Source organism: Dermacentor silvarum, unplaced genomic scaffold (assembly GCF_013339745.2).
Source record: "Dermacentor silvarum isolate Dsil-2018 unplaced genomic scaffold, BIME_Dsil_1.4 Seq271, whole genome shotgun sequence".
Taxonomy (NCBI): domain Eukaryota; kingdom Metazoa; phylum Arthropoda; class Arachnida; order Ixodida; family Ixodidae; genus Dermacentor; species Dermacentor silvarum.
Window position 1 is genome coordinate 46,943 of NW_023605961.1, and position 13,059 is coordinate 60,001.

General features: G+C 47.1%; 1 protein-coding gene across 1 annotated transcript; it reads right to left on the reverse strand.

Annotated features, from left to right (window-relative positions):
• Nucleotides 1-8,137: 8,137 nt before the first annotated feature.
• LOC119434843 (anaphase-promoting complex subunit 5) lies at nt 8,138-10,519 on the reverse strand. The gene has a single exon (XM_037701897.2). It carries the CDS (start codon nt 10,367-10,369, stop codon nt 8,150-8,152), a length of 2,220 nt encoding a protein of 739 aa, XP_037557825.1. The 5' UTR covers nt 10,370-10,519; the 3' UTR covers nt 8,138-8,149.
• Nucleotides 10,520-13,059: the final 2,540 nt, after the last annotated feature.

Genomic DNA, 13,059 nt, shown 5'->3' on the forward strand with positions numbered 1-13,059 from the left:
GAAGAACAGCTTTTAAGCAGGCGCCTAATGAATTCCCATGGTGTATTTAGAAGTTTGTATCCTCATTAAATATACATTTTGTTTGTCCAATTCAGTCGTCATTTGTACGCGCTTTCCGCGGTACGCTACGTGACATATGTTTGGCGTGGTCTGCTTACAACATTCCTGCACAGCACGTACAGTTGCCAGCAGCTTATGGTCGCCCGGCGTATTGTGCGATTATTGTGGGAATGCACTATTCTTTAATAGTGCATTTCATAGAAGAGAGCGAAATTTGATGCGCGGACAATATATAAATATGTAACGCAGGAGACATGGTGGTCGTGCGAAGCTCTGTTTATTCCGAACTTCTTCTTCCTCCTTCACCACTACTGCACCGCACCGTCCCTGTGCCGTTCGTCACACGCTTCTCCCTCCCCCCGAGAGAGTCGTAGGTGTATGGGCGGATGATATCGTCTTAATCTCCCCACATGTACGATGTCAGTCTGGTGACCGAGTGGGGCCACGCTGCGGTCGATCTCGTAGTTTGCAGCAGAGATTTTGCGTATGATCGTATACGGTCCTTCCATTATTGTACTGAGTTTACCGCGGTTGGGGTGCCAGGGTGTCTCGTACAGAACACAGTCCCCCACTTGAAGCTCTGAGGGAAGAAATTTCTTGTCATATATGAGCTTGTTTTTCTCGTGATATGCCAGGGAATTGCGGATCGCGTTTGCGCGAGCTTCCTGCAGGCTCTCGGTAACGTTGGAGAGGAGCTGGGGGTAGGATGGTGTGCCGTACATAAGGAAGCAGGGTGGGTAGCCCGTGACCTCGTGGGGTGTTTTGTTGTACTCGTCGACAACGTCAGAGAGGAGACGCGTCCATGGTTTTCGGGGTTCGTCGTTGATCTTGCAGCGAAGGCGAGTGACGATGGACTGATTAGTGCGCTCATTTAGGCCATTACACTGTGGGCGTTGTGAGCTTGTATAAAGCTGATGAATGTTGTTATGTTTGAGGAATTGCTTGAATTTGCCAGCGGTGAATCCTGTGCCGCGGTTGGAAAGGAACTTCCGAGGCTTTCCAGCAATAAAAATGTCTTCAGGCAGGTAATGTAGGCGTCACAGGTCTCATTTCTGTGTGCAAATGCCCACACATAATAGGTGGCGTGGTCAACGGCCACGTGAATGAATCTTTTGGAGGACCCGTAGTTGGCAAAACCTCCGATAGTGTCCATGGCCAGAAGATCAAACGGTTGCTCCGCAGGTGGTAATGACTCTAAGGAACCAAAACGCTTGGTTTTCGTCTTCTTGCAGCGCTGGCAAGTATCGCAGTGTCGAACATATTCGGAAACGTCGGTGACGATGTCAGGCCAATAATATTGTGGAGAGAGAAATCGCAATGTCTTCTTTACTCCGACATGACGGAAAGCGTCATGAGCATTCCGAAGAAGAGAAGACCGGAGAGCAAAAGGAACGTAGACTTTTCGTATCCCTTTGCGTGTCACTATGGTCATTCCATTCTCAATGGTATGCTTGCAAGGCGGTTTGTCGTGGTGGTGCTCTCGCAGTTGTTCAGCAGATAGGAGCTGAATAATAGGGTTTCTAGACAGTGCATCGGCTTCGATGTTGTCAATGCCCTTTTGGTGCTTGATGTTTACGTTGTACATGGAGAGCTTTAAGGACCATCGGAACAGACGGCCTCGAGGATTTTTGATGTTCTTAAGCCATTGTAACGCCGCGTGATCAGTGATCACAGTGAAAGGTTTTCCATGTAGATAACAATGCCATTCATCTATGGCATCAATAATTGCTAAACATTCAAGTTCTGTGATGGTGTAATTGATTTCATGCTTTAGCAGCTTGCGCGAATGGTATGAAACTGGATGCTCTCGACCTTCATCATCAGCCTGCTTCAAGACGGCGCCGATACCTTTGTTGGACGCATCGCAGTAGAGCACACAAGGTTTGGTGGCATCGTAGATGGCAAGGATGGGTTCTTCAGTTACACATTTTTTGAGCTGAGTGAAAGCCAGTTTACAGTCAGGGTCCCAGTTCCAGGTGGTGTCTTTGCTGAGTAGGCGTGTCAGTGGATGAGCAATTTCACTGAAGCGGGCGATGTACCGACGGTAAACATTGACGGTGCCGAGAAAACGCTGTAACTCTTTAGGGCGCGATGGCGTGGGAAACCGCAGGATTGCATCCACGTTGCTTTGTTTCGGAGTGACTGTGCCATTTGAAACCCTGTGTTGGCCCAGGTACTCAATGGAAGTTTGTGCGAACTGACATTTCTTCAATTTCAGTTTAACGCATTCGCTTCTAAAAGTGTTTAGAACGGCATCTAGATGCTTCAAATGGTCTGGGAACGTGTCAGAATAGACGACAATGTCATCGAAGTAGTTCGTGACGTGCGTCAAATGGTGTTTAGTCAAGATGGACTTGACAGCCCGTTCAAAAGTAGCTGGAGCGTTCCGGAGACCAAAAGGCATGACAAGCCATTCGTAGTGACCGGTACGTGTGACAAAGGCCGTTTTCGGGATGTCTCCCGGATGCATCCTCACGTGCCAGTAACCTGATGTTATGTCTAACGTCGAGAAGTACGTCGAATTTTCCGAGAGTCAAGAATGTCGTCGATGCGAGGGATGGGTTGATAGTCGGGGACCGTCACTGCGTTTAGCTTGCGGTAGTCCTATGCAGAAACGTGTGCGTCCTTCTCCTTTTTTCTCGACCAGAAGTGCCGGCGCAGCGTACGGTGACGTAGACAGTCTTATAACGCCTTGCGTGAGAAGGTCGTTAATTTGTCTGTCCATTTCGACGCTAGCGGCTTCTGAGCATCGATAGGGAGCCCTGAGGATGGGAACATTGTTGGTGAGAGGAATGTGATGCGTTTCGCTAGTGATGCACCCAATGTCAGTCTGTGATTTGGAAAAAATGTCCTCGTACTTATGGACAAGCTGCTTCAATGCCATCCTCTGAGTTTCATTTAGATGCACAAAATCACGAACTTCCTGCAAATAAGCGTCCATGTTAGTCGTGGAATGGTTTTGTGGGCAAGGGTGGAGGGTGTCCCTCCCTTGGCGTAGAGTCAGGGTATCAAGATCCAGAGACAAGTTAAAGAGGCAGGCACTGTCCAAGCCAAGAAGTAGATTGCTCTTCATGCCTTGTAGAACATGTGCCTGAATTTCCTTTGTGATTTTCCTGATCTGTATCTTTAGATTGACGCGACCCAAAGTTTTGGTAGATGATGTAACTTGTTGAACATTGATGCGTGAATCTCTCATTATTTGTAGGTGAAGAGCCGCCAACACTGCTTCGCTGATACAGGTAATCGTGGCTCCCGTATCAAGAGTAGCGCTGACAGGGTACCTGTTAATGAGTGCATCAAATTGAATTAACAGAGCTTTGGGTCGCCCTCCTCGTTTCCCTGGTTGGTATCGAGGGCGGAAACGCTTGCGCGTCGTGGACATTCATTGTGCCAGTGCATCTGTCGGGGCAAACCATGCATTGCGCAGTGTCTGCATTCGGACGTGGGTGCTCGTATTTGCGTATTAGGTGAACGCTGAGGAGCGCGGCCACTTGCTGCGTTGATCTGCGTGTTTCGACCTGGTAGAACACGCTGTGATTTAACTCGCTGCATAGTTGACTCTACTCGTTGCGCAGCTGAAAGCCACGTCGCTCAAACAACTAGCGCGACAAGAGTGATAATCCCATAATTTCTATATGCTTTTGTACATCTTCTTCGAGGGGAATTTTCCTGTGAAATACAGTGCGAAGTTTGTTCTTAAAGGGTCCCTGAAACGGTTCGGACAAATTTTGTAGACGTGTAGGATACAGCTACAGTAAAACATTCGCGTCACAATTTAAGAGAAGCGTCTCATATTAAGAGAACTACGGACGATTACAAGTTGCCCTCCTCCCTAGCCATGCATTTCCTCCTCAACTCGTTCGCCGAGTGATCGGGGCTAAGCTCCGCCCTCGCTGGCTCTACGTCATGTTGTGACGTACGTTGTCGTCTACTTCCGGTTGTTTTGGAGCCAGCGCGCGGGGACTCTCCACCTCTCCGCTAGCCACCCAGCCGTCGAACCCCTGCGAGAGTTATCAAGCAGCGTGCGTTGTGAGCGTTCTGTCGCAGTGCCGAGCGTGTCCGGTATTCCGGTAACCACAGGTGAACTGGGTGATTTGACGGATAGCCAGAGGCGTAAACTAAAGCGCCTCCATACCGCTGTGATGAAGGAGCTTCGTAGACGTACGTGACCGGCCTGATCGGCATGCGCGGTCCAGCCATCTGGTGGTGCATAGCTTAACCAGCCAAAAACAGAGCTAATATTCCTGTAACCAAGTGTAAAACATTTTAAACATGACAACGTGTTCAAGATTATGCTCCTGTCAAAAATTTGAGCCAGCAGCAAAGTATAAAAAACTTGGTTACTGCTATTGACCCTTTTCGCGGAGCAGTTTGTTTTATAGAAATGAGATGGCGCTTACGGCGACACGCCATGCTTCTCCTCAGCGACCACGCACGAATACGAAACCATTACCAGAAGCCACTATTCCACCATGGCGGGTACGGCTCGCTAATGACATATTCTCGGTGACATATTGAAATTTATGAATTGTAGCCGGTGAGCGTGTCAGACTTGGAACGAATTTCCAGTTTGGAGGTATGCGCCATCAAACTCGCCGTAAAAATGCACTGTTGGTCCACTTACTTTTTAACGAAAATGCTGTTTTATACATTGAAGCATGAAAGCAACTGGAATGCCAATGTATTTTGTCACACACTTTGGGAAATAATGTGTCCAACCTGGCATCATCCTGGAAATTCATTTCGAGTGGATGCATCATGCAAACTCACCGGCTCCAATTCGTAAGTTGCAATATGTGTCGTAAAGTAATTAACTAAGAAGTTCATAAGTCAATTTTTGTCAATTGGTTGAATATGTGTTTCAATTTCTCGTGCTACTAATGTTCGCCTCTTCGAATAACCCAGCTCCAGCGATAAGAATTATGCTACCCGCCACAGGCGATTTTTAAAAATTCCGTAAAGCCTAATTTTAAACACTCGGTATATACAGACAGGTGAATTCACGAGCATACAACATAAAATAAACGCACAAATAAAAGAGAGACCCCTTGCGTAAGCGCTAAAATAATATATAGTGGTGTCGAGAGTGGTAATATTGTAATCGCAAAAGCGGCAACAGGGAAATGGTTTGATGAGCGTTTCTTTTTCGTGTAATTTATTTTTTTCCTAACGAGGAAACCATGTTCGTTTTTGTGGAAGAGAAAGAAAAAAAATTAAGACTTCATCTGTTTTCCTATTTTCTGTACTAAGTAGTAGTAAACAACTTTGTTGTTTTGTGATGAAGGTATACTAAGAGCCAGCTCTTTGCATGTGCTTCTTCGGCTTGGCGCAGAATGCCTTGAAGCATGCAATGCATAATGTTTGCCCGTGGTCGAAGGCCCAACCTATAGGCCCATTAATGAGGGGGCCCGAATCCGGCCCGGGCAGCCTGGCCCGCGGCTTCAAGCCAGCGCCCGAGCTCGCCAGAAAATGCTTCGGACGGGCTGGCCCGGGCCCCTGCAGGGCTCTACCGAGCCGAATGTGAACCGCACCCCCCACGCAATGCTCTAGGGCGCTCGAAAGTGACCATCAGTTCCTGCTCCTCTATGGCCATTTTATACCATTCTTTCCTCCTCCATGATATTCACGTCTGGTACACACTGTATGGCAAGACTGGAGAGACGCTTGTATAGAATTGTTCTTGGAATTCACTGAGAACGTTAGAATCTGTTTTCTTGGTCAGCACTTAGAGATGCACAGGTTATCGCTGTTCAGGTCGTGTAATGTCACTGTACTGTCGCTGCTCTTCTAAATATGTTTAGCAAAATCTTGCAAGAACACAGGTTCCATTTAAGCAAGGTACATTTTCACTGTGCTGTGGAAGGCCAGCAAATGCTAGTGGTTTTGTTCTGTTTACACAGAATCTGCTGCTACTATTTTTTCCATGATAACTATTTCCAATGAAGTACAATCAGCAAATATTTACCCTCGTGAGACGATAGTCAATAAACAAAATTTTTTTAAATACGACAAAACCCATCTAGCGATGACTGTTGGCAGTAATGCAATTAACATTGAAGCTATGTAGAGGCACAATGTACTGTCACCGCCGAAACACGTCATGACCTCAAGTGTACTGTAACGGGACTCCTCTCTGGCGCTTACGATGACAACTTATTGGCATCCCCTCTAAAACGGGGCGGTGCCAAATATTCACCTAGCCAGCTTGAGCTAATCATGCATTGCTTTTCAATCTAACCCGTTTGCCTACATCTCCATAATAGTTTTTATCTTCCTTAAATCTTCTATACAACTTCTATATGTACCTTGTACCGTTACCTACACGCCTTTAACGATCCAGTCCTAATAATCTCGTCTGCTTTTCTTTCCACCAATATCTTAAACATCTCTTCCCTATCTCGACTGCTGACCGGTTAATGTTTTTATTCATTTTAAATCCCCACTGTTTCTGGAAGAAGTACGTTACCTACAGGTCAGGCTAGGGGAATACCTTTGCATTCCATCGGGATGCGCTCGGGATGTCTCCGGATATTTGCTGCAGCAGACACATGCCATGTACGGGTGAAATTTTGAAGGTTGTCTTTTCTACTTAGGAGTCGGGGAAATGGTTGGATACCCATATGGTCACTGTCAAAGAACTTTGTGAAGAAACCGAAGAATGCAAAATGCATTAAATAACACAGGTGTTCACAATTAACTGTAACTACTTAATGTTAAAATGATGAAGTCATAACTACTCCCTAAGGCAGAGCTGAACTATCTTATTGACATTCAGAATTACCTTAGCCAACTGCACCAAAATTTTGGACTGCACAAAAACCCTAATTTCAGACAGTGTAGATGTGAAGCAGCCTCCACGCAAAAAAATTGTTTGAAATATTGATAGAAGTAACAAGATGAATGGATGTCACAAATAGCTTGCAAAAGCATATTTTTGATACAGCAATGAAAAAAAAAAAAGTCATTATTACTAGTTGCTGGAAATGATGCAGAATCTGGAATGTTGACAACCAGTGCAGAGCCTGGGTCCAGGCGGAGCCAAGAAGGAAGGAAAGACTTTTTCTTCTTTGGAAAGGCCATTGTCTGAGATTTTTGTCATATGCACGTGTCACCTGCTTAGGTGCGACTTAAGTGCTCATATTAAATATTTATACAATTACCAGTCCTCCAATTTTGGCAAGATTACCTCAATAGTAATTCCGTATACTAGTTCCAATGTGAAATTTCATTGCAGGCCTTTAAGGGAACTTTACTTTCAGGTCAACTCTTTGTGACGCATGGTCGAGCTTACAGAGGACAAATAGGCTGCTGCCGCTAAGCCCGACTAAGAGAGAAGAATATATCTCTTGCTTCCATCTGCTGTGCTCACATTACAGGCTGTTGCAAGGATTGCAGTGATTCCTTATTAGAGGCATTATGAGCTGTTCACCGGTATGAAGAAATGGAAGGCAAGATCTGCTGCAGGGAATACATGCACACATGCAGAAATGCATATTCTGCTCTTTAGAGCGCAAGATGGACTCAACGCTTCCAAGTCAAGTAAGGTGCGCACATATTTTCGTGGCCTTCACTTCCAACAGGTGATTCCTGCAGTTTGACTTCTCAGTAAGGATAACAACCGTGTCCATCATTACAAATGTTTCCTTTTTAGAGAGGGTTGCTTACAAACAGCTGAATGGTTTATGCAAAGGACACTGTTTCATAAAATGGAAGCTCGAGATATTGCAATGCAAGTAAGTTAATGCACACATGGTGCTTTTTGTTTTGTATTACGTTTTCTATTATTACTGAGCTTTCACTATTCCAGTAAATTGAAGAAAAATTCAAGCAAGTGGAACGACCTAAAGAATATCTGGATATGTAAAAAGCACAGGCTAGCCAAGTTGACACAGACATTACAGAAAGCTGAAATATGAGATAGGAATGAAATAGTTACAGTAAGCATGTAGCTTGTGTACTTGCAAATAAGAATGCACCTAATGCACAGACAGGAAAGCAGCATGCTGAAGTAAAATGTTCAGTCAGCAGCAGTGTCTGCAAATGAAAATGGAACAAGCAACAATATCAACTAGTCAGAAAAAGAAAATTTCTATACAACATACAACAATTTTTCTGCCATTTCTTCATCAACCTGACGAAATCGCTGGGCAGCTGCATTTCGTTGCTCCTCCAACCCGGCCACGTTGCAAGTCAAAGCTAGCCAGTAGGCTGCGTCTCTTATGCCCTTCTTGAGCTGCACCTTTGTATAAGTGTCTAGTGCCATCGTCGCAAGTTTGACTGCTTCACCGGCTGCCTCTACCCCCTTGCTAGAAAATGCACACTTTGCACGCAAAAGGCACAGTTGTCCAATGTCCGCAAGGCCGCCATGAGATAGGATGATTGTCACCACTTCGTCAAGAAGGGTGCTCGCATGTCCCGGGAGGCCAATCTGGAACTGAACTTCTGCCATCAGTACAACAAGCATGGCTCGAACGTAGGCCAGGTGATGCTTCTCAGCATGCGTAAGGCCTTTGCAGAGAACAGGAATGGCAAGCATGGGCTGCGAAGCTTCAATGAAGAGCTCTGCCTTCAAGTGATACAATCGGCCTTTAAAGTGGGGTACACAGCCAACAAAGTCTTTCTCCACGTCGCAACATTCCTTGAATAATGTGTCGACCAAGTCCAAAGCCGCGGTGAAGTGACCCTGCCAAAGAAGGGAGCGCGCCCGGCACAGGTTGCCCTCGTAGCGATCCAGGACCCGAATGCCCGATGCGAGTTTCTCCACCAACGGCCAGTACGCCTGATAGAGGGCCACGTTAAAGGAGGTGATGAGGTGACACAACTTGAGCGTTTTGTACGAGTCCGAGTACTGCGGGAACAGTGACTTGGCAAAGTTCAGCACCTCCTTGGCGTTCTGGTAGTGACCCTGCCAGGTGAAAGCGATGGCCAGATTGCGTAGAGCCAGGGCCGCCACCTCTCCCAAGGGCTGCACGCCCGCCGCCCTCAGTGGATCTCCTCGGGAGGCGTGCAGCAACCACTGCGACTGCAGCTGCGACAGGGACTGAAATCCGTAGAAGGCCCAGAGCGCCGCACGCTCCGCGAGAGCCGAGCCAGCCGGCTCGGACATTGCGTGCTGGCAATTGAGGAGGTCGCTCTTGCCCAGCAATTCAAAGACGGTGCAGGGCGCGATGCCGGCTTCGCCTTCAACGCGCGCGAGCGCCTGTATGCCGAACGAGGCGACGCTGTGCAGGCCCAGCTCGGAGGCGCGCGTGACGAGACAGCGCAGCTGAGACGGGTCGCAACGGCTGCCCTGAAGTCGGCAGAGGAAGGAGAGCGCGTGCTGCAGAAAGGCAGAGTCGTTGGCGTCTTGCGCGAGGGTGACCGCCTCGCGCAGGGCAATGAGGGCTTCGCCGCGGTGACCCATCTTCGAGTGCAGCGTGGCCAGGTTGAAGGACGCGTAGCGAAGGTTGCGAGTCGAGCCACTGTCCTCGACGGTGCCTTTGGTCTCGGGCGCCACGGGCACGGCGCGGTCGAAGTAATGCCGCAAGCTGTCGTCGGCGCCGCTGTACTCGCGAACGGCGAGACTGTTGAGGAAACTGAGATAGTGGGCTTCGAAGAGGTCCTTGCTGCCGGCCAGAAGCTCGTTGATTCGTCGCTGCAGCTGCGGCGGTGGCAGGGCGGCCTTTTCGCTAAGCTGCATCAGCATCACCTGCTGCGCCAGGAACAGGTCGGCCTGGCGCTGCGTCGCCGCTGGTCGCGCCCCGACGTCGCCTCCTTCGAACGCCGCCATCTCGGGTGGTCGCCTCAGGCCTTCGTCGTAGTACGAGCAGAAGCTCTTGTGCAGATTGACGAGTCCGCTGAAGTTCAGTTTGTCCAGGGCGAGGAGCATCCGTCGCACAAACAGTCCCAGGACGCTGCTCTTGTGAAGCACCGCGGGCGTGGCGGCGACGGGATCGGCGAGCAAGTTGTCCAGATTGGGAACGTAATCCATGATCCCTGCGACGCCGGCGTCACGGATACTGGCCAGCTCGTCGGTGAAAATGTCTAGCGTTTTCGGGTGCAGCACGGGACGCAGCGCGGCGAGCAAATCGCTCAGCGTCATGTCCGGACTCTGCAGGAGCTTCAAAGAAAGGACGGCGAAGTCCCGGCAGTGCTGACTCGTGTGCGACCACGGCTCCTCGTTCAGCTGGTCGTGCCGACGCATCTTGACGCGGCAGTATTCTGACACGAGCACGAGCAAAGCGAGTTTATGAGCGGTGATAATGTCCTTCGGAGGGCTGCTGAGAGCCGGTGGCATCCACAGCCCGTTGTCCATGATTACGACTGGCATGACTCACTTGTTCGTCACTTCAAGGCGCCTTCAAGACAACAAACGCCTCATGTTTTTGGTATCGCCGACAAGAACCTGCCAATCTCAAGAAATTGTAAAGGGCGCCATTTTGCTCGATCGCGAAAGAACCCGGAAGCGGAAGTCACAAGTAGGTGAACAAGTATTGAACCGTAGAGTTAATATAAGCAACTTATTTAACAAAATATTTTCACTGTCACCACTTAAGTTAGGAGAAAATTTTAACCTCAAGTTATGGGCGCAGGAAACTACTTTATTTAGAAAACTTCTCAGAAACAACACTAGAGGACAGAACTTGCCAGTACTTGCTTGACAACAACAACAAAAAGACCAATAAACACTTTTTATCCAACAAAGAAACCTTAAGTTCTGAAAAAATAACTTCGTATTTTTTATGTGGAGATATTTGATTGGCGTGGCTTTGACTTCTAAAATATATTTTTTTTTTACGACGTAGGAGAGCGCTAGGTACGTTTTCGTTTTGAAAGGGTTGAAGCGTTGGATCATTTGTCCTCCATATGTCTGTTCATTCAGCTATCAGTTCTCCACTTTCTTAAGAAGGCAAGTTTTGTTTTGTTTTGTTTTTCTGTCCTGTGATGTAGTGCGGCAAGTACGTTTGGAGTGCAGGATTGAAATTGAATTCTATGATTGAACTTTGAACTTCTTCGCCTGTGCACGAGTCACGCAAGTTGTAAGTCGTCTATCTCGTGCACCATGACGGTTGTCACTTTTGTTCGTTGTTGATTCATTCGGTAGCATCTGCGCACTTGCGACAGCACTTGTGCTTACACTTGTGTACAGCGTTGCTTTTGTGCGACCTGCTACATTCGTTTATTTCGCTACAGAACTTGGGAATTGTTGTCGACACTTCGCGTGTTTAGCGTCTAATAAGTGCAAAGGCCAGCGTCGTAGCGCACCTTGAAATCCGGTTGCGTAACTTGTTTGTAGTCATCGATGGTGCGCCACATCCTGAAATAGTTGAGTCACGACATCAAGGCTACAGCGCAGATTATCGTTTGAGCTATTGCTGTAGTATAGAGTAAAACAAAAGAAAGTTATTTACACATTGCGACGCGCCTCCATTGTACGCACTCCTTTTGTTATCGTTGTCTCGCTTCGATGCGCATTCGAAGAGCGTATGTGAGGCTTTCATAACGACTTTAGCCTCACTATAGTCAACCACATAGGTCGCCTGTCGATTTCTCCAAAACGCACGCGCCATCATGAAAGCTAAACGTTTTCTCAGTCCGCACTCTAGATCGTCGTTTGTAATTGCTAAAGCAGAGAGAGAGATCCCTGTTTTGACAGAAGCAGACGACACATGCTGCTGCTTAATTTGTGCGTGTGTGTTTACCAAGTGCGGAACTCGCGGAATTACAGCAACAGCCGCAGTAGTGTCATTAATTACGGTATCTTTTAGGCATGAAATATTATGCTAAATAACTATGCTTTTTAGCCAGGATCTTGCGCTTTCAGAAAAGAGTTGACTTGCGCAATCAATGTGGGGTACGTGCCTCGAACGTCGAGTGCGCGGATCGCGCGCGGTAAAACCATCGACTAAACGACGCACCAACGACATTATGTTCAAATTAAGCCGTTATGTTCCACATTGCCACAGTGCCTTCAAAATTGTTAGTGATAAAATTTTATCAGCCATTCCGTGATATAGCATTATGTGCATTATTCCCCCAAAAACGTACGTTACTGCTGTAAATGATAAATAATAAACCTTTGCCGTGCAAAACATTCGCGCTGCAGGTTAATGCGGTAGTTTCTATGAGACTTGCTTTGGTGGTATGCAAGAATACAGCTTATTTCTGCATTCATCATCATCAGCAGCAGCCTATATTTATGTCCACTGCAGGACATCAATATTTCTGCATTATTTTGCTTTAAACATTGTTTGGTTCTTTCTATTTTTTATAAGGCATCAGAAGGGCTCTAGTGTTACATCACATAATTACGTGTTAACTGCTGCATTATGGCTGTGGCTTGTGCTACAATAAGTCCTAAAGTTATGTAGACTGCCATGCTGTAGAAAAATATATGATGCTTAAGACGTGAACATTCAAATGCTTCTCATGCCGGCTGGCAGTTAGGTTTATGTAGAGTCATTATGGGTGCACATTTTTTCATCTCAACTGCATGTGCCCCTTATATATAGGTTTCTTGTGCATTAAATACAAATCCTGTTTCTAGTCGAACATGAATTTTCTTATTTGTCCTGTTGGCAGATTAAGTGGGTACTCACTCACAATATTGTACACCCATGCTCGTCGGTGCTCACCCACTTTCCTACCCACGCTCACTTACAATCACGAATGCTCACTAGCATTAATAGTCACTTTCATTCACACTTACCGGCACCCGCTCACGGTCATGCTCACGTACACTCGCAATGCTGACAGTCATGTTCGTGCTCACATTAGCTGGCACTCACTGCTGATCACACCCAAGTCTAGTCAAACTTACCGGTGCTAACTCATACTCATACTCCTACAACTCTTTGTCACTCACTAACGCTCTTAAGAAGCGGTGTGGATCAGAGAACAAACGGGGATAGCCGATATTCTAGTTGACATTAAGCGGAAGAAATGGAGCTGGACAGGCCATGTAATGCGTAGGATGGATAACCGGTGGACCATTAGTTACAGAATAGATACCAAGAAAAG